General features: G+C 32.0%; 2 protein-coding genes and 1 long non-coding RNA gene across 6 annotated transcripts in view; 2 read left to right on the forward strand and 1 right to left on the reverse strand.

Moving 5' to 3' along the window:
- The window catches only part of LOC132716114 (uncharacterized), a 37560-nt gene extending 18723 nt beyond the window's left edge, over positions 1 to 18837 (reverse strand). Inside the window, exons 1-2 of the mRNA XM_060699291.1 lie at positions 18634 to 18837; positions 8364 to 9172 (exon numbers count right to left, since the gene is read on the reverse strand). Of these exons, the coding sequence (XP_060555274.1) occupies positions 8364 to 8466 (103 nt within the window). The 5' untranslated portion in view covers positions 8467 to 9172; positions 18634 to 18837. The remainder of the gene's footprint in view (positions 1 to 8363; positions 9173 to 18633) is intronic.
- Positions 1916 to 4569, forward strand: LOC132716113 (uncharacterized). Its single transcript, XR_009623771.1, has 3 exons — positions 1916 to 1987; positions 2746 to 2824; positions 3854 to 4569. It is a non-coding gene; the product is annotated as an uncharacterized LOC132716113 (long non-coding RNA).
- A 3994-nt stretch (positions 18838 to 22831) lies between the features above and the next one.
- Positions 22832 to 27912, forward strand: part of LOC132716115 (uncharacterized) — a 36628-nt gene continuing 31547 nt past the window's right edge. The window contains exons 1-3 of one of the 4 annotated variants that reach the window (XM_060699292.1): positions 22832 to 23325; positions 24749 to 24830; positions 26560 to 26677. In XM_060699292.1, the coding sequence (XP_060555275.1) occupies positions 23035 to 23325; positions 24749 to 24830; positions 26560 to 26677 (491 nt within the window). In that variant the 5' untranslated portion in view covers positions 22832 to 23034. The remainder of the gene's footprint in view (positions 23326 to 24748; positions 24831 to 26559; positions 26678 to 27912) is intronic. The other 3 variants (XM_060699294.1, XM_060699295.1, XM_060699296.1) reach the window with 3 other exon arrangements.

Consider the following 27912-nt stretch of genomic DNA (forward strand, 5'->3'; position numbering starts at 1 on the left):
AACTTTTCTAGTTTCCATTTCTGGTACTTTTCATGATTATTATTATTATTTTTTTTTAATGAATATTCACTAAACACGGCTCATTCCATGAATTTTCATTTCTCACTACCATGAACAATATGCACTCATATTCTCGCATTTCCTGCACCGCGACAAAATACAAGTAACAAAATTTGACCAAGATCATGGTCAGCCAACCCTACAGAGCCTTTATCACATATTGCACAGAATATGCAGGTCAGTTGGTCATGTACAGCTGACTATAATGCAAACTTAAGGTTTTATTTTATTTCATTTTATTACGGAATCCTTTGTTTTGAACACTTATATTGTATTGACATTTCATAATTTTACACCCCATTCAATACTTATAACAGTTACACCATGTACAATATAAATACATCATAAAACAAAAGAGTTTAAACAGTTTTAACTGTATAATCTCACTCGATCAATATGTGATATGACCTTGCCCTTGTGTTAAGACTGGTTAACCTTCCTCCTGCTGATTTACCCATACACAAACAACCAGCGCAGTCCAAGTTCTGCGGGGGTTCGGGGAAGGGGGGGGGGTGAAAAAGCCATGCAAATCTCATCATTGAGGTACAATAATGCCGGGGTTTCGATCAACTTGGCAACTAATACAACATTTGACATAACAATGGTCAATTCCAATGATTGTCCATTATACAAGAAGAGAAAAATGGATTCCCTATAATGACAGACCAAAACGGCAAAATTGAGCCCTTAAACAGCAAAACTGAAAATCTTGCCGGCTCGTTTTCATTGAGCCTGTACATGGATTGTACTGGTGGGTGCAAATCTTGTTATTGTTCATGCTTTCTATCTATTAAATGGTCTCAACAAATTTAAAACATCTGTTATGCCATTAGCTTATCAATATACAGTATCAATAACAAAACTTTGCTGCTAGTCTCTATATTCACAGTCTAAATTCACTAGTGTTGTCCTCAAAACTTAAATTAACCTGGAAATTTCCTATAATGCTTTTTTCAGTTTCACCCAGTTTTACTAATGTAATTGGAAAAGAGTGCCAATGTAATGTTTTGGCAAAGGTTTTACATGCAATATCAGAGCATCTGCACCGAACGGCTTTAACATATATCCGTTTTTCTACAGGAGAAAAATTGAGGAAAATGAGCGCTACTAACCCCTCACATAGATCAATTACAGGTTTAAGTATAAATCCACTTATGAGAAGGCTTTGTTCTCCAAAGTGATACAGAGAGGGGTAATTTCCGAAAAAATATATACGATACAAGATCAAAGCTCAGTTACTTAAATCTGGGGCGGTTCTATTACTGCATTTGTGATTTACTTCTCTTTTCTGAGAAAATGGTTTACTTCAGCTTTTTTTTTTCATTAGAATGTGCTTCTGATAACAGATACCCATGCGTTATAAACATGTAAAAATACTATTAAACAAACAACACATATGATTTTGCTCCCCTTGTTTGTTGTTTAACACACATATGAAAAACAGAACAACAAGAACAATGATAAACTGACTTGTTCAAATATTTAACAGTTTATAGTGCAAATAACAGTAATTATCATAGTACTGAACTGTTTCCGGTTAGTTTCGTTGCTTTCTACCAATGAAAGAAATATTATTAATGCATAGTGGTCACATATCATATCCATCGTCTGTCCGGTTTTACTTACATTCCTAAATGTTACTGTCCGGAGCAAGTTTTTTTTTTTTTAATTTCTGAACTAGGTTAAAATGATCAACATGCCATAAACAACTGATTATAACTTCAACCTAACTTTTTGTTCTGTTCTGTTTTTATTTTGAATATCATGGCACTTATAATGTACTACATAATACACGTTTACAATGGTTCATTTGAAGCATCTACAGGGTATCTAAAGGGAGTGGCATAGAGTGGTATAATCCCACGGGGGGGAATCACGTGACTTTGTATAGTAATACCCACGAGAAAATGGCGACTGCTGAGCCCCGGTAAGTACCTTATTATGTTAAATTAAGGTGACAAACGTTTCTTAAATAAAAACAAAACCTAGCGTATCATATGCGCGTTAATTTTCTTCAAATGACAATACAAAGTGCATTATCCTACGTTTTGTGGTTTTTGAGAACATTGTTTGAATTGTGTGAAAATTGCACATTCAGCGATAGTAATTTGCACGAAGCGATATAATTTGGTACCAAAATAAATGAAAATAAGCTTTCTTTTTGCACTTAAGACACCAAATCAATCATTTTATTGACATCTGTTCTTGTAGAATTCCATATAAAATTTTGTTCGAAGGTCTGTAGCCTACAAGTGCTGTTTGCAAATGTTTAGTAAGTAAAACGAACAATTTCTGGATAGTAAGTTACACGAAAACAAAATAGTAAGTTTCACGCACAGTTTCCAATAGCTTACTTAAATGTGACGAAACTATTTTATAATTCTTTTGGTTTCAAATTTGCAAGTGTGTTCCGTCTACGGTGACAGAGAAACAAATATCGAGAGATTATTTTAATAATAATTCATATTATTTCATAATACATGTATTCATATTCATATAATTTCATAAAAGATTACTTAACTTAAAATAACTAAATGAGACATTGACATTGATACTCAACAATGTACGTTACACTTGGCCCTTTTTCACGTTAGACTGGACCCACATCCGTTATCTTTAGAACTAGATTTATAAAGAAATAACTGTGCAGAAGGAAATATTACAACACCATCATGTATTTTTCAGTATCTGCAATTTGGACCGAAAACGCAAAGGAGAAGACATTCGCCATTTCACATTGATATTTAATGCCATCATAGAACTGGTATACAAAGTTTTTATTAATTTTATTCTTACACTGGCAGATTTTATAAATAAACCCAAGAGGTTTTGTTAAAATGTTATGTATTACTATACGTTTATTTTCTTACCATGTGCAAATGTGTTGCGTCGTAAACTCTTACTTTTTGTTTGTGATAGAGTAAGTAAATAAGATATTCAGTGCGTCCATGGCGGAGTGTTTAAAGTCCCTGATTTTTATACACATGCTTCTCACCGCTATGGATTCTAGTCCGACCAGAGTCCTTGAATTCTTTCATCAAACTAGCTAACAAAACGTCGGTGCTTTAACTCAGGTGTCCCGACATTGACGGTGTGATTTGAAACCCAGCATCTAAGATTGTTTTATGTAAATATTTTTTTACTCCACTTGCCTTCATATCTTTGACCGTTTGATTTCAAATATTCGTTTTTCTTTGAATGTCCATTATGCCTCTTAAATGCTATCATTTTTATTTAAAAAAAACTGTTTATTTTTGGTATCTTGTTACAGTTTCCGAAAACATACTCATTTGCTAGATACTCAAACTAGCAAACTTTTACATCTTTGGTTCTGTTGGAAAATGGTATACCTTTAGTGAATAAGTATTTCGTATGGAAGTCAAAATACTATACTTTGTTTACATTTTGCTACCTTAGCGACACATCACTTAATATAATGTTCAGTGCTACCTTTTTCAGTTGTAATAAAATACGTTTTTATCCATTATTTAAACATTATCAAACACATGTTTGACATTTCTAAAGAATTTAAACAATATGGATTTCTGAGGAACAATGTGCCTTTAATCATAACTTGTATCACTGTATCATTGTTGTTTGTTGTTGTTGTTTTTTTTGTTTTTGTTTTTTTGTAAGAAGTTATTTTGTTCTTGCGAATTCTTCAATATATTTTCATAAATTAAGTAACATAGTGACTAAATGTAACAAATACCACCATATAAAACATCGATCAGCATTCAGTTAATAAACATCACCATACCAATTAACAAGCAATTATATTTGTTCATTACAGTAAAATGAGGGCCAAGACACACCTGAAACTGCAGAGGTCAAATAACTACTATCGCCACAGAAAAATAACACTGAGCCGTGTAATATCAAATCCCATCAAAAGTTCATTTGATATATTATAATAACAACCAATTTAGCATTCGTCCTATAGACAAAAAAGTGAAATATTTGATCTTGAATAATTTAAATAAGTATTTTCTATCTCTTAACATATGAACTTTAACTTTCTTTTAATGTATATGTATGCTAATGGAAACTGTGCGTGAAACTTACTATTTTGTTTTCGTGTAACTTACTATCCAGAAATTGTTCGTTTTACTTACTATACATTTGCAAAGAACATTTGTAGGCTACAGACCTTCGAAAATATATTTTATATGAACTTCTACGATAACAGATGTCAATAAAATGATTGATTTTGTGTCTTAAGTGCAAAAAGTAAGTTTATTTTCATTTATTTTGGTACCAAATTATATCGCTTCGTGCAAATTACTATCGCTGAATGTGCAATTTTCACACAATTCAAACAATGTTCTCAAAAACCACAAAACGTAGGATAATGCACTTTGTATTGTCATTTGAAGAAAATTAACGCGCATATGATACGCTAGGTTTTGTTTTTATTTAAGAAACGTTTGTCACCTTAATTTAACATAATAAGGTACTTACCGGGGCTCAGCAGTCGCCATTTTCTCGTGGGTATTACTATACAAAGTCACGTGATTCCCCCCCGTGAATCCACTCAAATCATATTCCTTGCATGTTCTCAATATCTATCTCCCAGATGATCCTATTATAAGCAATCATCATCAGATAGGAATTGTATACCACACAGCTTTTCTAATTCAATGTGTTGATTTTCTATCTGGAAAGTTCTAAACCAAACTGTGAAGAAATACATTCATGTTTTACTAGCTAAACTTGTAAAAACTTATATCATACAAGTCGACTGTCAACAGCATTAAACTAATAATATCATTCTTATAAATAAGCAAAGGAGATGCAAGGTGGTCAAGTGCTTTTAAAGGTGTCTGCCTCACATCGGTCTGCCTCTCAAGCAATTGCGATTCTAGATTGTGGCTGACAATGTCCATGACAGGATTTTAACCCACAGCAGTGAGGGACAAGTGTGTTGAAGAAGGCATCCATAACCACGACCATGGAGGCCCCACACGTTTAAATAATAACCCATGTTTAATAAATAATCTATTTGTAAATGTCCACTTGTAATCATGAGTTTCAACAGATTTTTTTTTTCAGATTTCTAATCAATAATAGCTTTAAATTAACCTTTTCAAATTCCATACTCGGAACCCCAACAAATTAAGTGTAATTGTATACCTGTTTTATCAAAATACACCTTTTTTCTACCTTTAATCGGGCATGAAAATGTGAAATAAATCACTGGGTAAAATAGCTAAGGACAACCAGAGGCCTTATTAAATTTGCGAAAAAAATTTGTTCAGGTATAAAAAGTTAAAAACATTAACTCTTGTACAAAGCAAGGTTGAAAGTGGATCAAAGCTACTTTTTAGTGTGCCCACTGGATCATAACTAATTAAGTAATCTTAAACCATCTATGGAAAAATCATTACATTTTCCTCTAAAGAGTTTTTTTTTTTTTTTGAGTCGTTCCTTTCATCCTCTTGACATCTTAGTTAATACTAAAGCAATGACCTATTATTTTTGTATATGATTTTCATGAGTTTTAAACCAGTGCTTCAATCATTTATCTACTGGAACCGAAAATAATAATTCTGTCCTTTAGTGCAGGTAAAAACAGGTCAACTCATGTTATAACTTAATAGGAGTTGACCTGTTACTGCATTAAAGTGAGGATTTAAGCCTTTACCACAAGGTAAACCTGCAATACGTTGTGGTGTCAACACCAGTCTGAGGGCAATGACCATCAATAACAAATTTGGACAAAAAGTAAAAAGGGACATAACTCCAAAAATATAGCTTCTCAAAATTAATAATACCTAATATTTTCTTACAATTGTACTACATGTGATCATAATGCTAGTATTCCAAGTTACATTGCTGATACTAAAATTGAAATGTTTCAATGATGGGCTACATTTAAATTTTCACATAAAAAAAACAACAAAAAGAACACATCCCAACAGACAATTGTAAAAGGGCCATAACTTTGTTTGTTTGTTTTGTTTGTTTGTTTCAATTACGCCTTTTCCCAACAGTATTTCAGTCATATAGGCGGGTAGTTTCCTAACCATGGTTCCTGGAGAGTTACACCAGTACTAGACTACCTTCCTCCGCGCTAAACTACCAAAGCATCTCCCGGGGATCGAACACACGCCAGAGAGGTAACTGGATTAGAAGTCATTGACTCTAACCCCTCGACCACGGAGGCAGTTTACCTTAACTTTGCACACAAATTTTTGTACAGTGTCGCATAATGATAGTGAGCTAAAATACTAAAATTGAGATGAAAAACTTTGATAGTTTCTGAAAAGGTTAACCAACGCTATTAACAAGAGAGTCTTGACTCATAATATACATGTACAATAGCGCCACTTTTTTTTTAGGGATCAGAAAATATTTTCTAAGCCACAGATTCTACAGGACCTGTAGATGCTACATTCTATGAGATACTCATCCTACCATATTCTCTTTCAATATAAGTGAAGTGGTCGAGTAGAATTCTGATTCCCTTATTTGACTGGATGTTAAACATTTGTATCAAAAATATGAATTTTTTTTTTTTTAAATGCCTTGGACAAGTAGAATTTTCTATCCCTAGCTGTTCTTTGAAGATACATTAAAAAATTGCTTCAAACAGCAAGCCCTTAAATAAAAAAAATCTTGAAAAAATAAAACGCAGCTTTACAAATCACTAAACAAAACACTTCAAACATACAGATCACAACTTAACAAGAGCTTGTCATTTTGTTACCCTTGGATGGGGCTACTATTTAATTCAAATTTTAGTTACTGTGAAAATAAATGAAAGGAAATCACAAAGGGAAAGAGAGAAAAAAATTGTCAATATATCTGTCAACCTTTTTAGAGGTGATTATGACATCATTTAAATGACTGAGGTTTACTGTTGACTTGAATGATGAAAATGTAACATAATGTTGATATGGTAGATAGAAGTAATGAATAAATTTATGATATAAATCTGGAAACATAATTCACCACAGCTTGACGAGATAAAAAAAAAATCGAATAAAATTTTTGATTCACCATTTTTTTTTTCATTATTTGATTATAATGTTTACATCAATTATCTAAACTTCCAATCATTTGCCCCTCACCACTGTGGATTTGAATCCCACAAAAAAACTTCCTTCATGATTGTATCAAAATGACTTCAAGCTGCACAAACGTGCATGCTGGCCTTGCTCTATACCGGTGCAAACAAAGGCAAGTCACTTTCTGTTCCAGCAGGGGAGGTTACAAAAACTTCAGCTTTTTAAGTGTCTAAACTCTTATTTACTCTTTTTTTTTCATTCAAGTTGGATGGAGACAAAACTTATTCACAAGAAATTGTTTAAGCCCTTTAAAGTGGCAGATAATATTCCTGGAATAGTTATCCCACAAATGACAAACATAAATTTACATAAAGAACATGATAAACATGTACCTTACACACCTGTTACTGCTCTTTCCAATTTGAGTTTAAATATGTTTTAAGTTTGTACTTTAAACATTTGTTAATATAGATATTATTAATATTAAACCATGGTGACAAATGTCATCATTGTATATTAAACACAATAGTGGAAATAACTGACAATGTCAGTATCATTTTATAAACAACATAATTATAACCACTAACCAGCTGTCAAACAGTTATTGGCAGTGACCATGACCTAAACAACTCATATCAAAGACTACACATCCCCAATCCCAACGGGCAACCCCCATAAATAAGACCTTGCTCTGAAAAATCTGAACTCCCCCCAGCATGTTCTCTTCTTTGAAATTATTTCTGATAATAACAACTTAAGAATATCAAATGTTTACCTTACCAAAGGACAACATTCCAAACACTTCCAAAAGAAAAACAAAAATCTAAACAAGTGATGATTTACTATAATTTCACAGATATTAAGAAACATACAATTTTTAACTGTAAAATAAAATGTTCAAATTCGGGTCATCCTTAAATGTTTGTTAACTTTGCAGTAACCCGACCCAGAATTTTCAAGGTGGGGAGGTAGGTCGCTTTTTTTTTTTTTTTTTTTTTTTTTAATTGAACTGTACTCTCAAATAAACATGGAATTTCAAAATGCTGGACAAAATATGCTTTGATAATCTGGTAACAATTAATAAATTGATAACTGAATTCTAATTTAATAAGAACTACATTTTATTTCTTCTACCTTTAAAAGAACAAAAACAAAGCACAAGGCATAATTTTCTGATTCAAAAAAATGTTTTTTATCCAGACCATGAAAAAAAAATTGTTTAGGAGTCGGTCGCGTTACTGCAAACAAACATTTTTTTAAGGATGGCCTTGACTATAAATGAAAGGGACTTACTTGCTTGGTGAATCGCAGCTAAACCGTATCCGCACCAGTTCATGAACAATAGGAAGAGCATAACCCGATGTGCCATAATTACATCACTTCCCATAAAATACATTCAGTCTGGCCAACTTAAAGTACACATCTACATTTACAATAGACAAAAGCTCACATCCTTAAATACGCACAATTTTGAAATGAATTCAATATCCAACTTCTTAAAATAGTGATTGCCAATGTCATATCATATTTTATTGTGATAAATTTCAACTTGCAATATTAAAAATCGACCAATACAGTTGTCAATACGCCCTCGATTTTTAGTTCATGTTGTTTTTTTTCCTTAGATTTTTCTCCGTTTATAATTTAGTCCACCTGGCATCTTTGAAGCGTGTCGGATTTCATATATAAATATGGTAAAAATGTATCTCAAACTCCCCGGAATCTATTTGATACAAAATTCATCTGATTCCAACTGCCTACTATTTCTTTTAAATCGTGATCTTCTATTGCTAATAGCAAGACAAATTTAGAACCATTAAAAGTTTTTATATTTTCACCATTACCATATATGGTGCTTTGTTTAATTTGACACCGAATAAGACCAAATTACCTGTAAATATCACTTATTTACAAAGAGTAGCAAATCATCTACCCTGACTTTAATGAAGTAGGAAATATAATATCGTTTCAATGTAATCACTTTTCTTTCAAACTCGCACTTAAACAAATGTGTATGTATTCTTTTTTCAGTATCTTCTCTTATTCTTGCCTTGGAAACATTAAGCCTTTATTCCACTCCTTGTTACATATATGGCACTTTCCTGAAAATATAAATTGAAATTGGTTTCATGCATTTTAATACAATAAACATTTCAATTCTTTCTTTAAAGCAGCACATCTCCAGATTCAAGATTATTTTCATTTTGAAAATGTATTTCACAGTAAAATATTGTGAAGTTACCAAAAGGAAGCAATTTGCACATTACAAATAGCACTTACACCCCATGTAGATAAACAAAATGTGGTCAAAATATTCAAAAATAGCCTTAACTGCAATAGCAACGCAGTAGAAATATGGTTACAAAAACTTTTTTTTTTAAAAATCATTGAACGCACATAACGTGCAAATCACTTCTTGACTCCTTTACATTATCTAAAATAATAGTATATATTTCTTGGGGTTGATTTTATTAAAATATTTTGGCTCATCTGGAGGCATCGATGCAGCTTTCATAATTATAAAAGACATTTGATGTTATCAGGTGATAATTTCTGTCACAAAATATGAAATAAATACATTTTGTAATTCCTATGAATGGAAATAAATATAACAAGAGGGCCATGATGGCCCTGAGATCGCTCACCTGTATATAGGCCCCCCCCCACAAAAACCCCCCCCCCCCCCAACGTTGCAGGGCCAATTTAACCCAAGGGCTTTTATTTGCACAAACTTGGTAGACACCCATAAGAAGATGTTTCATGCTAAACATCTAAGCTCTAGCTCATTGGGCTTTTTAAAAGAAGATTTTTTTTAAGTTTTTACTTTACACATATAGTTAAAAACAATGACACCCCTTGGGCCAGGCCAGTTTTGACCCCAGGGCTTTTATTTGAACAAACTTTGTAGACACTTACTAGAAGATGTTTCATGCTTAATATCTAAACTCTAGCTATTTGGGTTTTTTCAAAGAAGATTTTAAGTTTTTGCTATACACATATAAAGAAAATCAATGACCCCCGGGGCGGGGCCAATGTTGACCCCAGGTCTTTTAATTGAACAAACTTGGTAGACACCTATTAGAACATGTTTGATGCTCAATATATTAGCCATAGCTCTTTGAGTTCTTTAAAAAAAGATTTTTTAAGTTTTTGCTATACACATATAAGGAAAATCAATGACCCCTGGGGCGGTGCCAATTTTGACCCCAGGGCTTTTATTTGAACAAACTTGGTAGACACCCATTAGAACATGTTTGATGCTAAATATCTTAGCCATAGCTCTTTGAGTTCTTTAAAAGAAGATTTTTAAGTTTTTACTATATGCATATAGGGAAAATCAATGACCCCCGGGGCGGGGCCAATTTTGACCCCAGGGCTTTTATTTGAACAAACTTGGTAGACACTTATTAGAACATGTTTCATGCTAAATATCTTAGCTCTAACTCTTTTGGTTCTTTAAAAGAAGATTTTTTAAGTTTTTACTATATGCATATAGGGAAAATCAATGACCCCCCGGGGCGGGGCCAATTTTAACCCCAGGGCTTTTATTTGAACAAACTTGGTAGACACCCATTAGAACATGTTTCATGCTAAATATCTTAGCTCTAGCTTTTTGGGTTCTTTAAAAGAAGATTTTTTAAGTTTTTACTATATGCATATAGGGAAAATCAATGACCCCCGGGGCGGGGCCAATTTTGGCCCCAGGGCTTTTATTTGAACAAACTTGGTAGACACCCATTAGAACATGTTTCATGCTAAATATCTTAGCTCTAGCTCTTTGGGTTCTTTAAAAGAAGATTTTTTAAGTTTTTACTATATGCATATAGGGAAAATCAATGACCCCCCGGGGCGGGGCCAATTTTGACCCCAGGGCTTTTATTTGAACAAACTTGGTAGACACTCACTAGAAGATGTTTCATGGCAAATATCTAAGCTCTAGCTCTTATGGTTTTTTAAAAGAAGATATTTAAAGTTTTTTCTTTCCGTTGCCATGGCAACCAGAGTTCTGCATGGAATTAAATTCTTTGAACAATTTTTAAAGGTGACCACCAATGGAACATTCCTGTGAAGTTTGGATGAAATTGGCTTAGTGGTTTATGAGGAGATGTCATTTAAAGTAAAAGTTTACGGACGACGGACGGACGGACGGATGGACGCCGGACGAAAAGCGATCACAAAAGCTCACCCTGTCACTTTGTGACAGGTGAGCTAAAAATGTCTGTAAACACACATATTAAGAAAATCTAAAAATCTTTCCTTATGAAATAAGAAATCATTTTACATGTACATGTAAGTAATCTTTATTTCTCTTTTAATAACTTGGTGGCTTTGCAAGCTAAACAATTTATTTTGATCAATATTGAACACATTTTATAAACTTGTGTTTTTCGTTATCATTTACAATTTTCAGAAAAAAGAGCACAAAATTATATTTTTTTAAAGTGACAGCTGCTTCAATGCTTCAAAATCTTTTCAAGTTATACAGGTTTACTTGCTTGTTTACAGTCCTAACATACAGTGAACAACAAATTCCTCACACAAAGCAATTGCCCAAAGATTTGAGTTATCAACAAAGGCCTAACAAAGAATTATCAACAAAGTCCTTACAGAGAGTTATCAACAAAGTCCTCACAGAGAGTTATCAACAAAGGCCTAACAAAGAGTTATCAATAAAGTCCTAACAAAGAATTATCAACAAAGTCCTCACAGAGAGTTATCAATAAAGTCCTAACTGAGAGTTATCAATAAAGTCCTCACAGAGAGTTATCAATAAAGTCCTCACAGAGAGTTATCAATAAAGTCCTCACAGAGAGTTATCAATAAAGTCCTCACTGAGAGTTATCAATTAAGTCCTCACAGAGAGTTATCAATAAAGTCCTAACAGAGAGTTATCAATTAAAGTCCTCACAGAGAGTTATCAATAAAGTCCTCACAGAGAGTTATCAATAAAGTCCTAACAGAGAGTTATCAATAAAGTCCTAACAGAGAGTAACAGAGAGTAACAGAGAGTTATCAATAAAGTCCTCACAGAGAGTTATCAATAAAGTCCTCACAGAGAGTTATCAATAAAGTCCTCACAGAGAGTTATCAATAAAGTCATCACAGAGAGTTATCAATAAAGTCCTAACAGAGAGTTATCAATAAAGTCCTAACAGAGAGTTATCAATAAAGTCCTAACAGAGAGTTATCAATAAAGTCCTAACAGAGAGTTATCAGTAAAGTCCTCACAGAGAGTTATCAATAAAGTCCTCACAGAGAGTTATCAATAAAGTCCTAACAGAGAGTTATCAATAAAGTCCTAACAGAGAGTAACAGAGAGTTATCAATAAAGTCCTAACAGAGAGTTATCAATAAAGTCCTCACTGAGAGTAACCAATAAAGTCCTCACAGAGAGTTATCAATAAAGTCCTCACAGAGAGTTATCAATAAAGTCCTCACAGAGAGTTATCAATAAAGTCCTCACAGAGAGTTATCAATAAAGTCCTCACAGAGAGTTATCAATAAAGTCCTCACAGAGAGTTATCAATAAAGTCCTAACAGAGAGTTATCAATAAAGTCCTAACAGAGAGTTATCAGTAAAGTCCTAACAGAGAGTTATCAATAAAGTCCTAACAGAGAGTTATCAGTAAAGTCCTCACAGAGAGTTATCAATTAAGTCCTCACAGAGAGTAACCAAAAAAATCCTCACAGAGTTTTCAACAAAGGCCTCAAAGAGAGTTATCAATTGTGCTCACGGAGAGTTAATAGTGCTCACTGAGATGACCAACACTACCTCTATTGAGCTACATGCTATGTTTGGTGCCTTTTTCTAAATTTCTCAAATGAATCAATTTATAGGTTACCTTCACAAATAAACCTTTTGCTACATTTATCAATCAGCTTTTCCTAAATTGTCCTAGAGCCATCAATAGTATCTAGCCACATTTAACAATCAGCTTTTTCTAAATTTTCCTTAATTGATTTTTTCCTCACTTTATTGGGAAGAGGCCTTAGCCTCTTGATTTTGGGAAAAATTATCGCTAAAATTGCTGATTTGGGAATTAAAAAAGCTGGTTTAAGTTAAGAGTTTTGGGAAAACTGCATGATTTTAAAGAAAATTTCAATTGGGAAGAGGCCTTTTTTCGGAGTCTGTTATATAAGTAGGAAAATCACTGTAAAATTAAAATCCAGCTACATTTAAAAATTCACTTTTTCTCACAAATTAATGTCATCAAATGACTCCATTTAGAAATAAAACTTTCCTAATTTTTTTCTAGTGGCATTTAGTGCACATAGCTTCAGGAGGAGTTAAAAATAGAATCAATTTAAATTAGATGTAACAATAGATTATCTTTTATAACTACAAGACAATATTTTCTGAATTTCTTCATTAATTTTTGAAATATCGGTATTCATTTTCTTCATTATTAAGCTTTTAATTTGAAGATATAAATAGATTTTCTTATTTAAAAACATTATTGATATTGTAATTGAACTGTTTCTATTCTAGGTTTCAGGAAAGTGCAAGGCGAAACTCAAGTAACAGCCTCAAACTTCGTTCTGAGGTATATTTGCAGTTTGCACTAAATCTAAGTTACGATTATCTGAAGTCAAACTTCGAACTGGCCCGACAGCAAATTAAATTTTAGAATTTTGTTTGGTCAAATAAAAATTCCAACTTCATTAGAGATACCAATACTCACAAGCAGTCTGAAGGATGCTGGTCATTTTTATTTTTATCTACATTATCATGCATTATAAAAATTAATATTCACATATTTAAAAATAATGAGATAACAAATAAATGGAACTTTTGTTTAATATAACAATGCAAATTCAAGAAAAAGTTTGCTACAGTAGCTGATTTTCATGAAAAAGTGTTCTAGAAATTATGGTACATGCAAGTACATGCATACAAGGTTTGATGCAATAACCCAAATTACAAAAACAATTGATAAAGGGTAGGCCCATAATCTCAGTGTAAAAATCTTATCCCCATTCCAGGTCACATGCCCATAATAACAATATATTACAAAAATTTACATTTTCCTAACATGTGAATATTATATTGCATTAAGAATAATTAGATAAAATAACTTTTGGGTTAAATCATTAAAGGTGCGGCAAAATCAATTGTCCATATTGCCCTGGTTCAGCTGGTTTTACTCCACAGCCTGTACACTGTACAGCAAATGATATGTTTGAAGAATTTACGTAAGACAAGTAAAAAAGTAATTCAAAGAAAACGGACAAGTTAGTCAAAATCAGATTTCACCTGCAGCCCCTGATCAATGCTACTTTTTGTATAAGTACCTACGATTTCCTTAACACAGGTAATTATGTCCTTTTCTTTCAGAAACCAGGACCGGCAAAATCTGATTTGACTTACTAGTCCGTTTTTCTCTGAAGCATTTCTAAACTTGTCCTTTTAACATCTATATAGGTAATTTTTGAAAATTTCTACTTGTCCGTACAAGCTGTGGGACAACAACCTGGGCAATACGGGCAATTGATTTTGCCTCCCCTGGAAAACTTATTTAAGTCATTTAAACTGTAGAGGCTGTTGATTTATAGTACTTTCCAACTTATTACCAGCAACTATAAATGAGTCAAATAAAAAAAACAAAAATACTTTTTTTTTGTTCACAATAAATATCATTTTTTGTCATCTTATGTTACAGGTTATTACACATCTATTCACTTCAAATTACGCTAAACCCATTATGTAAAGTGCTTTCCATCATGGGCGAACATTAAATAACATATAAACGTGAAGCCAATAAACTTTCCCATACAATACCTGTCAATTAAAATGGTGACATAAATAACACTTGGCCTAATTAACCCAGCTACCATACAGTATTTTATATTAGCTTTAGACTTCCAGCAAACGGTAGGTAATTTTTAAGTTGCGTAAAAAAACAAGCTAAAAATAGCGTGACACACACTGTAACGACCTTACTACTATTCCATAAAACATTGTAACATTTTTTAATTTGATAACATACTCTACTTGCCTGAAAACGATAAAAAAATTAAACATACAAGAGATGTGGCAACTCATTGATGTATGTTTTGCATTGCAACCTTGTCCTGCATGTATATTATCGGAAAAAAATTGAAAAAGATAATTAATACATTGCAAATTGCAATAGAGATTTCACCATGCAATACATCCCTACAGCTGTTATCAAGTATCACAACACACAAACAATTTCTTTTTCTAATGTTTTCCTTTCACAATGATGTTTATTTTATACTAAATAACTTAATAGTATTTGGGCTGATATAATATATATAAATTTTAATATATATATATAATGCAATTGTTCAGCTTCCTATTCTGGGCATGGTCATTAACAATTTTGAGGATATCAAGACTCAGAGAAAAGAATATACCATATAATTTATTCAGCCAACAGTGGAGCCTCCAGCAAGTAACGTGTTAATATGTTGAGCATATGAAAATACATGTAGTTGCATGCATTTATGCCATCTTAGGATGCAAACAGCCCCAAATGGCAATTAATTAATTCCATGTATTTGTGCCATCTTAGGATGCAAACAACCCCAATTAATTAAGTCAACAAGTTATTGCAATAAATATAAATTTACACAATTTTTTTTTAAAGTACAATTATAATAAACAAGATTTACAAGGAAAGGCGGCACTCAATGAAGGCAACCCCCACACGACCCAGCAACATGAACCAGTGGCAAGGAGCCCAGGCGAACCAGTCAATCCAACTAATATTTATCTCACGTAACCCAACTGATTTTTTAGAGGTTTTTTTTTCACCCCATTTTATATTAAGCCCTATAATACATGTATATGTATACTGTTACTAAAAGAGTTATGTCATCTATTTACAAATGTATTAATATTTACATAAAACAAATGATAAAAATGTTATTTCTGTCATTCTGATTTTGATGGTACAGTCATTATGGTGTGTTATAAGCTTTAGCTACCTGCAAATATTTATGGTAATTAAGTTACAATACCTGAATAATAATTTGCAAACGTGATGAAGAAACCCCTGTACATTAAAATGACTTCATTAACATTTTTTCACAGATTACTGTAACAATGTTTAAGCGTGACCTTATAAACAATTTATGAATACTTACTTACTGTTCATAAAATCACTTTATTAGATGGGTGTCTTAATTTCATGTTAAAAATCTGCAGTATATTTTAATATTTAACGCCTGTTAAAAAAACTGACTGATGGTGACATTGAAAATATGTACCTATTAACGAAGTTAATTATACATGTACAGTAAAATTTTAAATCATAAATTTATTAACACCTGTTGTTTTTTTAATGGGCTCACTATAGTCAATTACTAAATGTAGTGTGCTTATAATAAAATTACCATTTTCAAATCATGTGCTTTTATCATTTTTAAATCATGTGCTTTTAACATTTTTAAATCATGTGCTTTTAACATTTTAAAATTGTGTGTTTTTAACATTTTTAAAATTAAAAACTTCACAATTTATCCTCAACACTACTGAACAGATAGCAAAATGAAAGGAAAATGGATTCAAATGTACAAATTCTCATAATTTGCAACACTATAACTTCATCAAACTAAATTAAACAGGAGTCTCAGAACGAAGAAAAGAGATACATTTTAGGAATGCAAAAAAAGCAAGAAAACTTTATTGAAATCTATTTCTTTGTAAAGCTACATTTGTACACTATTGTAAACAATGCTTTGATTTTGATTACTTTTGTTTGTGATGAAAGCATGATAGTTTTTCAGGATCATTACCATTTAATCATGTCAGACAACTTAATATATATATTAAGGGATTTCTTTGGGTTATATTATTTTATAGCTGATATTCAGTCATATTCCCAATCTAAAATAGTATATTATTTCCCAATTAACTGGAAAAATATCCCAATTGCAAGTTACAAAATAAGAATATTGAAAAACAAATTCTAAAATCTTTGAAAATAAGGGCTTCTTCACTGTTATGGTGTTTAAATGTTTGAAGATGCCATCCTAGACAGTGAATGTATGCATTCATTTAATCACTGCAAAATTAAAGTCTTGCATTTTCCCAAAATTTTAACAAAAACATGGCTGAAATTCCCAATTCCATGAGTATGGGTCATGTTTCAAAAATCCTGGAAAAAAAACCTGATACTATATATATAATATTAAACCTTTTCAAAATCATTAACAAATTTTTTTTATTGAAATCCATGAAAGAACTTATCTTTCTTAATCTTATGCAAATCTATTTATATATTCAAATATTCAAAATATCAGAACCCATGCAAGGTTATCAGTGTGACATATTATGCAAAAAGTATTACTTTAAATCAATTATTTCATTCATTTGAAGTTTATCTATTCTGTTCTTTTATTTGTCAAATTATATTGGTTCAAATTGTAGTAGCAAGTTAATAGTTCTTATTCTAAGTTAATAATAATCAATAATGCAAGGGTCACTAGATATTGTAATATTATTACAATGTATATCATCATTTTTCATAACATTATTTTTTTTATATTAGTGGGTCAATTAATTCACTCTAATTGAATAACACATTTCCTTTACTGTGTTTAATTGAACACCTTTAACTAGTAAGAAACAAATCAAAATACAACAACATTTTAAATATCATAATATACAAAATTAATTAACTTAATTTTAAATAATAATTATTATTTATAATACATAAAAAAATCAAAATACACCTACATTTTATTATGAAGTATTTCAATATACAAAACTGATTAACTTGATTAAAAATAATAATTATAGTATAATACATATTTACATATATATTGCAAAGCTATTCATATGAATTTATCATTTAAAACCTTTATTTCAATGACTTTCTTTAAAGTTTACCAAAAATTTAACACATTAAGGACATATTGCTGCGTATGTAAAAAACATACATATTTGTAAAGAAAAACATACATATTAGTGAACAAAAAAAATCAAAAATAAATATTTAAATATTACTAAATTTCAAGCCAATTTCTCCCTATGTGTGGTCTTTAAATAATCCGTTGAAAGTTATGCCAATATTTACACAGCAATATATCCTGTCAATAATGTTTAAAACTGCTTTACTTATTATAATAAGTCAACTGATAGATTTAACAGTACATTACACCTATCAAAAAACCATGGTCTAAAGATATATGTTAAAAGTCTTCGATTTACCATAAATCGCAACTCTCGTCACTTTAATATCTAAAGAGCCCGAAATTATTAAATAATTCACTCACAATGTTTATCAGCGTTCATTTTTCATGTGTTTACAATTTTAAAGATTTACGCGTCAAGTCAGTTTCGCCTTAATGTATCGAACTTGACCCCAATATTCAGGTCATGTAAAAAATGGCTGCCATTTCACCCTGGCTATTTTGGTGGGAAAAACAACGAGAAATGTAAATAATCAAATACTTTATGAACAATGACAGTCCTTCACAAACGAGAAAGATTTAATATAGCATCATTTTATAGAGCGCCACAAAATGTAAACACATGCGTTCACGTAATAACACTCTGTAATGATCAGATCTAATACACAAAATAAACAATTACCGATTTTTTGGGTCAATTCCAAAAAAACATACGTTCCAAACGGACACGTCAATATAATAATAAAACTCCGTAATATGTACTCCAAATTTTAAAATAATTAACAATGTTTAACAAAGTGCTGCTTTAAATGACACAGTTTCTTTGCTTTATAAACAAAATACATGTAAAGAATCCAGCATGTGTTATCGTCCTCGGTAATTGACACTTTTCCAAATTAGGATCAGTGACGTAAGGGCACCTGTTATTTTGATTTAGTTTATAGCGCGGAAAAATATTCGATTTTTTATGTCGTCCACAAGACATCAGGAATTGCCTCCCTTGAAATATTAACATGAAAAGACAAGCTTGTAGATGACTTCTTTAAGTTGCCCGAAACTTTTCGATTTGTGTAATTGTTCTCTGAACCTGAAGTTTGACAATGATTGGTAAAAGCGCCCACTACGCACAATACACACGTGCGTAGAAAACATATCCACAACTTAATCACAACTTGAATTTTGAAAAAACTAACGTTATTAATTCTGCAATGTTAACACATTGTTATTAATTCAAAGACATTTGATGACCAAAGGTGCTAGTGGCATTGAGTTGACCTAAAATGTGTTTAACCTTGTTATCTATGCAATAAAATAATAAGAAATGTTTACTGTTATATTTTATAGACAATATAAATCTAACAGTTTTTTTTTTTAATATATGGATATTTTATTGCATAGATAACAAGGTTAAACACATTTTAGGTCAAATCAGTGCCACTAGCACCTTTATTGATGACCAGAAAGTTTCCCTAGCTCGAAAATGTAAACGTCTTCATCAGTTTACAAGTACAATACTGACGCCTGACTTCGCTATTTACGTCTGCTAAACGCACACCATCGAATAAGTTGTGTGTGATTTCCGGTGCTACTAGCTGTGCGCTAAATCTTGAAAAAAAATCAATGTAGGTGGCGGTCTTTTTTGATGATTTAAATAATTTTTATCAGATATTTTCAAAAATGAAAACCGTAGTTCTTACTATGTCTGTATTTACTTTTCCAACTCATTAGAATGCATGCATATTTTGAGAAAGTAAAGTGCAAAATTCTACGACTCGTTTTGCTGAAAACAGTTAGCATCTCGATAAAATGTTTCATTTCATATATATCAGTCATTTTTCCTCTTAATTTTGATTAAAGTATGTTGTATGGACTGCCGACAACTTACAGTTAACTTTAAAGTATACTCTGCCTTTTGCCCTGTCCTGTTTTTGTTTGGGGTCCTCCTGGGCTCCTTGCCACTAGCTCTTGATGCTGGATCGTGTGGGGGTTGCGTTCATTGGACGCCGCCTTTCCTTGTTGATCTTGTTTATCATATTTTAGCATCAAAGAGTAAATGCAACAACATTCATTTATTATACTTGTCCAGTGCTGAAGGTGTGCCATTGTGCTTCAAGTGTGCGTCTTATTATAGTTGCGATACATTCTGTGATATTTTAGCACAACGTGGAAATTTGTTAGCTTATATAGGAATGCAGTTGACAATAAATGTCATTTGATGTCTCCGACATCGTATCAACATATTCTATCAAAATGCAAAGAATTCACTCAAGTGTAGCCTTTAAATAGTAGATGTTCTATCAAAATGCAAAGAATTCACTCAAGTGTAGCCTTTAAATAGTAGATGTTTCATTGAATAAAATGACAAACATCTTTTTAAAACAAGAGCTGTCGGTAGGACAGTACGCTCGACTATTCTAAGTGCTTAATAGTAAAAGAGCCTTGATAATGTAAAATTTTATAAGTTCCCAAAAGGTCTATTTTTTTTACAAATTAATGTTATAGGCTTTGGAGAGAGTTCTGTTATGCTCACAAAGAAATGTATAAAATTTCAACCTGTTTCAAAGCAAGATGTCAATGAAATATGGAAATATCTGAGGTGGTAGGCAAATTTTAACGTAAATTCTAAGTCTAAAAAGGGGCATAATTCTGTCAAAATACTCGATACAGTTACCTCCTCCTGTCTACAGGTTTGGGGCATGATGTTGAACAAGTGTACAAAGTTTCAAAGCTATATGCCAATGGACTTTGAAAATATTTGAGGTGTCACAAAAACTTAAACGTAAATTCTAAGTCGAAAAGGGGCATAATTCTGTCAAAATGCTTGATACAGTTACCTCCTCCTGTCTGTTTTGGTCAGGATGATGGTGAAGAAGTGTGCAAAGTTTCAAAGCCATATGTCAATAGACTTTGAAAATATTTGAGGTGTTACAAAAACTTTAACGTACATTCTAAGTTGGAAAATGGGCATAATTCTGTCAAAATGCTTGTTACAGTTACCTCCTCCTGTCTACATGTTGAGAATATAATGGTGAATAAGTGTGCAAAGTTTCAAAGCAATATTTCAGGTGTTATGTAAATTCTAAGTCAGTCGAAAAGGGGCATAATTCTGTCAAAATGCTTGATACAGTCACCTCCTCCTGTCTTTTGGGTCATGATGGTGAACAAGTGTGCGCAAAGTTTCAAAGCCATTATGTCAATAAACTTTGAAAATATTTGAGGTGTTACAAAAACTTTAAAGTAAATTCTAAGTTGGAAAAGGGACATAATTCTGTCAAAATGCTTGATACAGTTACCTCCTCCTGTCTACAGGTTGGGGTTATGATGGTAAACAAATGTGCAAAGTTTCAAAGCAATATGTCATTGAACTTTGAAAATGTTTGAGGTGTACCAAAAACTTTAACACCGAGGCCGACGCTCGGGTGACTAGTATAACTCTACTTATTCTTATCGAATAGTCGAGCTAAAAAGAATCATTTAATTACGTTTTTGTGCAATCTATTTTAATGATATATACCCGTTCATTACATTTTCACATATTATTGTCAAATGATTGAAATACATGTATGTTTCTCTGAATAACGGGTGCGCACGAGTTCTGTTGATTTCTTCTGCTTTATACAATTATTGAGTGTGTTATTTATTAACATGTTGATGTCGAACATTAACAAGTTGATGTCGAACATATTTAATGAAATAAACAATGGGAAAATACAGCCCAGTATCAAGAATTTATATGGAGAAAACTAAGTATGTTGTTTTTGTTCCTAGGAAATAATAAACAAAAGTGGTATGTACCTGGGACATAAAACTACCATACGCCCCAGCTGGGACATAAGATGTCCCACGTATTTTTTGTTTGTTTGTTGTTGTTGTTTTTGTATTATCTAACAGAAAAAACGTTTGAAACTGAGCTGCTTTTTTCGTTCCTGAATCTTAATTATAGCATAATCATATGGTCCACGTATACCACGGTTTTTTTTTTAACAAAGCGTGAGGTACAACTGTCATATAATAGAAACGATATCGATGAAATATTGTTGTATTTTTCTGTCGATAGATTATTCATGCATTTAGAAAAAAAAATGTTGACATATCACTGAAATCTATTTTTAAAAAAAAAAGGGAAATCACATTTAGTAAAACTGAGTCATCCCAATTATCAAATAATGAATAATTATTATACTTACGTATATTTCATGAATTCACAAGTTTTAAAGCATTTGTTGGCAAAGAATGATCAGGAATTTAAAATAAAGAGAGAAAAAGAAACCACAAAAAGCACGATGAGAGTATACATATCACAATCACACAGGTACATGCAAATAGTAAAAAGATGAATGAATAATATTCGGTATTTTGTCGATATTTATCATCAAATATCAATGTATCGTCGGTAGGTCCTTCATTAACCGACCAGACAAAAATTGTTTCGATGACCTACTTTTGGCTCAAAATTCATATCTTTGGCAAATACTCCGTGGAAATTGCATAGAGGTAAATTATCACGACTTAATTTAGTGCTTCAAAATTGTCTCTTTAAGGGCATGAATGGTCCGTAGTTTCAACCTGTGAATAACTAGTAATTAATTTATTAGCGCTATAAATTCAAAATTCATAGCTCTAATTAAAACCATGAAAAGGTGTATCATTGCTAAGCGCTAATGATGACATCGACCAAATACTTAAGTCGTCAATGTTCATTATTGTAGCCTCCCCTTGGGCACCTGCTACGCAGTAATATTGTAGAACTATTTAACAAATTATAAATGCTAAAAATGTTCAGAGAAGCCGTCACTTAGTTTTATTTCATTAATCTACTTTTAATACATTGATTAGGCTCATTGCGGCGAGTTTGATTGAGCAAATTCGATAGAATTACAGAGAACTTGTTTGACTAGCGTAAGAATAAGAACTATGTGTTATTAGGTATAAACAACATGGCGGTCTCCGTTGCTACCAAAGCTCAATTTGTTTAAAAATAATTTATTTTTATGAAAACAAATGACTGACACATTAAAGCGATTACATATTGAGTTTATTTTCAAGCCAACGTATATGAAATAATACAAATTTGTTTGTAAACATGCATAAGCTAAACTCTGATAGGAAAACCAAGAAAAATGTGAGCATGCACATTGGTCAAAAATCCTCGTTGGCCGAGGATCAACAAAATGGTGAAGATAACAATCAATTTTATCTTGGAGTCGATCCAGATCTTTCTAAAGATGAAGAAATAGTATTCCACAAGGATAAGAGGACTGTGTCTCGGACGTCTATGTCTGCAAAGTCCAGAAAGTCGTTGCAGAGTGGCCGGGTGTCTGAGGGTGGTGAAAATATTGTAAGGTCTAGAGGACGACCTATAAAACCCCATGAGGTAAAATATTAGGGTTCTTTTGATTCTATATAGATGTAGTATTTTAAACGTTTTGTGATGGAGAGCAGTTTTTTTATATGTTTGCCAAAATTATGAAAGTCAAACGTGAACAGGTGAAGATTCTATTGCTGGGGGTGAAGTGTGTATGTCTGAGGGTGAAGAAGATATTGCTGAGGGGGAAGAGGCTATCGATACATGACATATTTAAAAAAATTGGTTGTCACAATTATACTTGAACAGTGATGCGGTGTTAAAAACCTCTTACATTCTTGCATGACCTTTCCTTACATCTCTTGAAATTTACAAAATAACTTAAGAATAATATGAAATTAGGTGCTACCTATGGCGCGGAAAGTTCTTATGAACTATGGTTTGAGCATAACATGTTTATTGTACATGTAAACCAGATCTTTCTTGCAGGTATTTTGTACTGTAAACAAAACAAATAAATTGGTGGTGTTCAACCTATCTTCGGAGCGCTCGGAATATTCCGACAATCTCCGAAAATCTCCGAACGTAAAGGGGGACCTGTGAGGAGTTTGAATCTCCGAACGTAAAGGGGGACCACTGCGCACGCGTCGGCGTTTGGAAAATCCTGTCCGCCATTTTTTGTTAATCTCTAATCACAGTTGTTGTTTTAACGTTATTTTTAATGTGCTAATTTATCAAAAAGGATATGTAAAGTAACTTTTTATATTTATAATCGTTACTATAGTTCTTATCAATTAAATGAATGTTTACTTTCTGATTTTGCACATCATTCTCTCACCGGAAGTGTTATTTAGCAGACGCTAGCAATAGTCTAAATTATGTAGACGCTCATTAAAAGGGCTCTAATATCTATATTTAGCTCAAAAGGATTTCAAAATGGCGGCGCCCAGTTAACTAAGGATTTTTTCACAGCTCATTAGGTATAGGATATATTTTTTGAAATTTTCATTTACTTTTAATTTGATTTCATTTGAATTTATACGCGTCATACATGTTATCTAAGAGCGCTACAGCCCTCGCGGGCCCCGCTCGGACTTTCCGCGTATAATTGAGCCGCGTCATGACAAAACCAACATAGTTGGTTTGCTACCAGCATGGATCCAGACCAGCCATGCGCATCCGCGCAGTCTGATCAGGATCCATGCTGTTCACTCACAAACGGTATAACAAGTAAAGAAACTGATAGCGAACAGCATGATGGATCCTTTCAGATCAGACTGCACAGATGCTGATCTCAAACCCATTATGTTGGTTTTGTCATGACACGGCTCATATGTTTTATATTCTTCATTTCTTTGCACTTTAGCATCAACTGTACTTAAGTATCTTTGTAGTTACCTGTAACAAAATACATGTACATCATTTATATGTGATGCAAAGATGGCAGTAATGGAACACCGTAATATCATGTCATTTATTTTTTGAATTTCAGACTGAGCCATTTCTCTCCATTGACAATTTACCACCAGAAAAATCCTTTGTTTCAGACAAATCTGCTTTTACTGCTAATACAGGTAAAAATTTCTTTTAATCATAATTGCTTTTGAAACTGAAAATTCGTTTTTCCATAGTTGTAATAATCTTATTATTTAATTGTCTTGCTTTTGTAATAATTGTAATGGCTTGATTGATAGGCATTTGCTCATAGTCACAAAGGTTCAGTTGAAATTTAGCATGATAAATATACTAACTTACTTTGTATCATACCTTAATTTTTATAACATACATATTAATTAATGTTTATAATCTTAATCAATATGGTGGGGTTTATAAACTTTATAATGCTGGCATATTCTACCAGATCTGATCATGGTGGGCACTATTCGCTTATTCAGACAGTCACTTCATATTGTGAAAAATTTCCCTAAAAATGATGAATGGTTTTATCATGATTAAAAGGGGGTCAAGTCCATTTAAGATATTTACCATGGTAAGGTTTTAGTAATATATGTTAAAAGACTACATGTACTATAATATTGATGATTTTTGTTATCTTTTTTATCAGCAAAAGATAAACATCTTGCAGAACAAAGATTTTGGACTTTTTCCAGGGGTATATTTATTGTTTCAAAAATGCTTATCCTGTTTTTGTGACCATTTATATACATTTTGTGCATTTATTAAACTTAAATTCAGAATAAAGAGGTTTAATGGTATAACATGTGCTATTTATAATTTTTGGTATGCTGCATTTTGGTATACAACATTTTTAGAAGCAAGTTAAGCATTACTTTTCTATAAAAATATTCTGAAAATTACCGATATTATTATCAGATGACAAATTTCAAATTTTTTATCTTTCTTATTTGAAAAATATTTTAATACTTTTTGCTTGAGAAGTATAACCACATATTAATTAAGTTATTTTTATGATTTTATCAGTATTTTTTTGAACAAAATTAATTCAACTTAAAAAATCATTTATGACAAATTATTTATGCCATCTTAATTTTAGAGTGAAATGAGTTGTGTTTTCTGTATTGATTCACTTCTGACCTTGCAATTCAGCTTATACAGGGAAATGTTTAGAATGAATAAGTGTTTAAAGGAATTAGATAATTGGCAATTAGAGATAAATTAATGATTAATTGATTCAGAGATAGAGGGATAATGAATAAGAGATTAATTTGAAACCATTAATGAATTAGAGGTTAATTTGAAACTGTAAATGAATTAGAGGTTAATTTGAAACCCTTCATGAATTGATTCGAGATAAATTTGAAACTGTTGATGACTTAAAGTTAAGTGGCTCATGTATTAGAAACAGATAGTGAATTAAAGATAAGGTGCTCATGCATTGGAAACTCTTTAAGAATTAAAGATAAGGGGCTGTTGTATTGGAAACTGTTGATGAATTATAGATAAGTGGTTCATGCATTGGAAACTATTAATGAATTAAAGATAAGGGGCTCATGCATTGGAAACTGTTATAGAATTAAAGATAAGGGGCTTATGCATTGGAAACTGTTGTAGAATTAAAGACAAGGGTTTTATGCATTGGAGTTAATGAATTAAAGCTAAGAGGCTAAGTTGATTTTCAATTTAATACCGAGTTTATTTCTTAACTCTCTGATGCAGATTTTTTCCATTTTAAGAGCTTCACTTGATTTATGTGAAAAAATTCTCTCTTTTTTTTCTTTTAAAGCCTTTTGACCTCAGAGGAGCTCTTTTAAAAGAATTTAGATAATTATGAAAGGTTTATTGTCCATTGACCATAGTATCATTAACGGTAAATTGTTTCAGGTCATTCACGAGCATCAAAACCACTGCAACAAGCACGTGATGAATCTCTTGATGCCCAGCTGCAAAGAATGTCGGCATACATGACACCGTATAGCCAACAGACACCGGCACCTCCCAGGTAATGAAACTCATGCTTTATATATATATATATTCATAATTTGAGCCGTGTCATGACAAAACCAACATAATGCGTTTGCGACCAGCATGGATCCAGACCAGCCTGTGCATCCGCGCAGTCTGATCAGGATCCATGCTGTTCGCTTACCAACTCTATTACAAGTAGCAAATCTGATAGCAAGTTTTTACAGCATGGATCCTGATCAGACTGTGCTAATGTGCAGGCTGGTCTTGATCCATGCTGGTCGCAAACGCATTACGTTGGTTTTGTTGTGACGCGGCTCATTTATTATATATATATAAACACTTCCTTACATTATATCTGAACATATTTTAGGTTTATTTCTGATTTAATCAAAATTAAATTCAAGTTTAAGTTCAAGGAAAGGCCTGAGGGTGTTATTTTTGTCTTTGGTAGAGCAAGCAAGAAAATTTTTTGTTTTTGTTTTTTAATGATGAAAAAAAGGTTGTGATTATTTCATCATGTGCTTGAAATCAGGTCATTTTATAATAATCAGATAGTTATATTATGAGTAATATTGAGCCATATATCCTGGCAAAATTTTATAAAACTAATATTTGTTTTCATATTGTATTTAAGTCTTGGCAAACATTATATGGTGACTTCCGTTGGAAGGTTATTGGTTCTAACTAATAGCTCAGTCAGCTCATACCTGAAATAGTGTACTCAGGAAAACTCAGGTCTTTCTCCACTGGTAAAGTAAAGCTGAAAAGTTGCCATATGACCTTTACAATGTTGGTGCGACATTAATCCAACAAACAGAACAAATAATTATTAATATAGAATTTTATCAGGTTATATTGCCCAATATAAGTTGTAGTATTATATAACCCAAGCAGCTTCACAGTGACATTTATGAATTTGAATAAAAATGAATTCATGAATTTGCAAAAGACCTTTTTTTCTTTTATATACAGTAAATTGAAATTAAGATTGACCAATGAAAAACAACCTAACAAACAATGCTTTATAATATGGTAAATAAGGAAAGTTTGTCGAAAATCAGAAATAAACATAATATATGATGATGTATTCAATGTTTTATAAATCATAAATATTTATATACATGTGTATGAATATTCGTATGTGTACATATTGTAGACACATTGTGACTCATTGCTTTCATTTAGTTTTTGTTATGTATTTCATATTGAACGAAATAATTCCTATGATGTCAATGCACAAGTTGTATGTAGATCAATCTTGAAAATGTT

Source organism: Ruditapes philippinarum, unplaced genomic scaffold (assembly GCF_026571515.1).
Source record: "Ruditapes philippinarum isolate M1 unplaced genomic scaffold, ASM2657151v2 ctg87_1_1_1_1, whole genome shotgun sequence".
In the NCBI taxonomy this organism is placed as follows: Eukaryota; Metazoa; Mollusca; class Bivalvia; order Venerida; family Veneridae; genus Ruditapes; species Ruditapes philippinarum.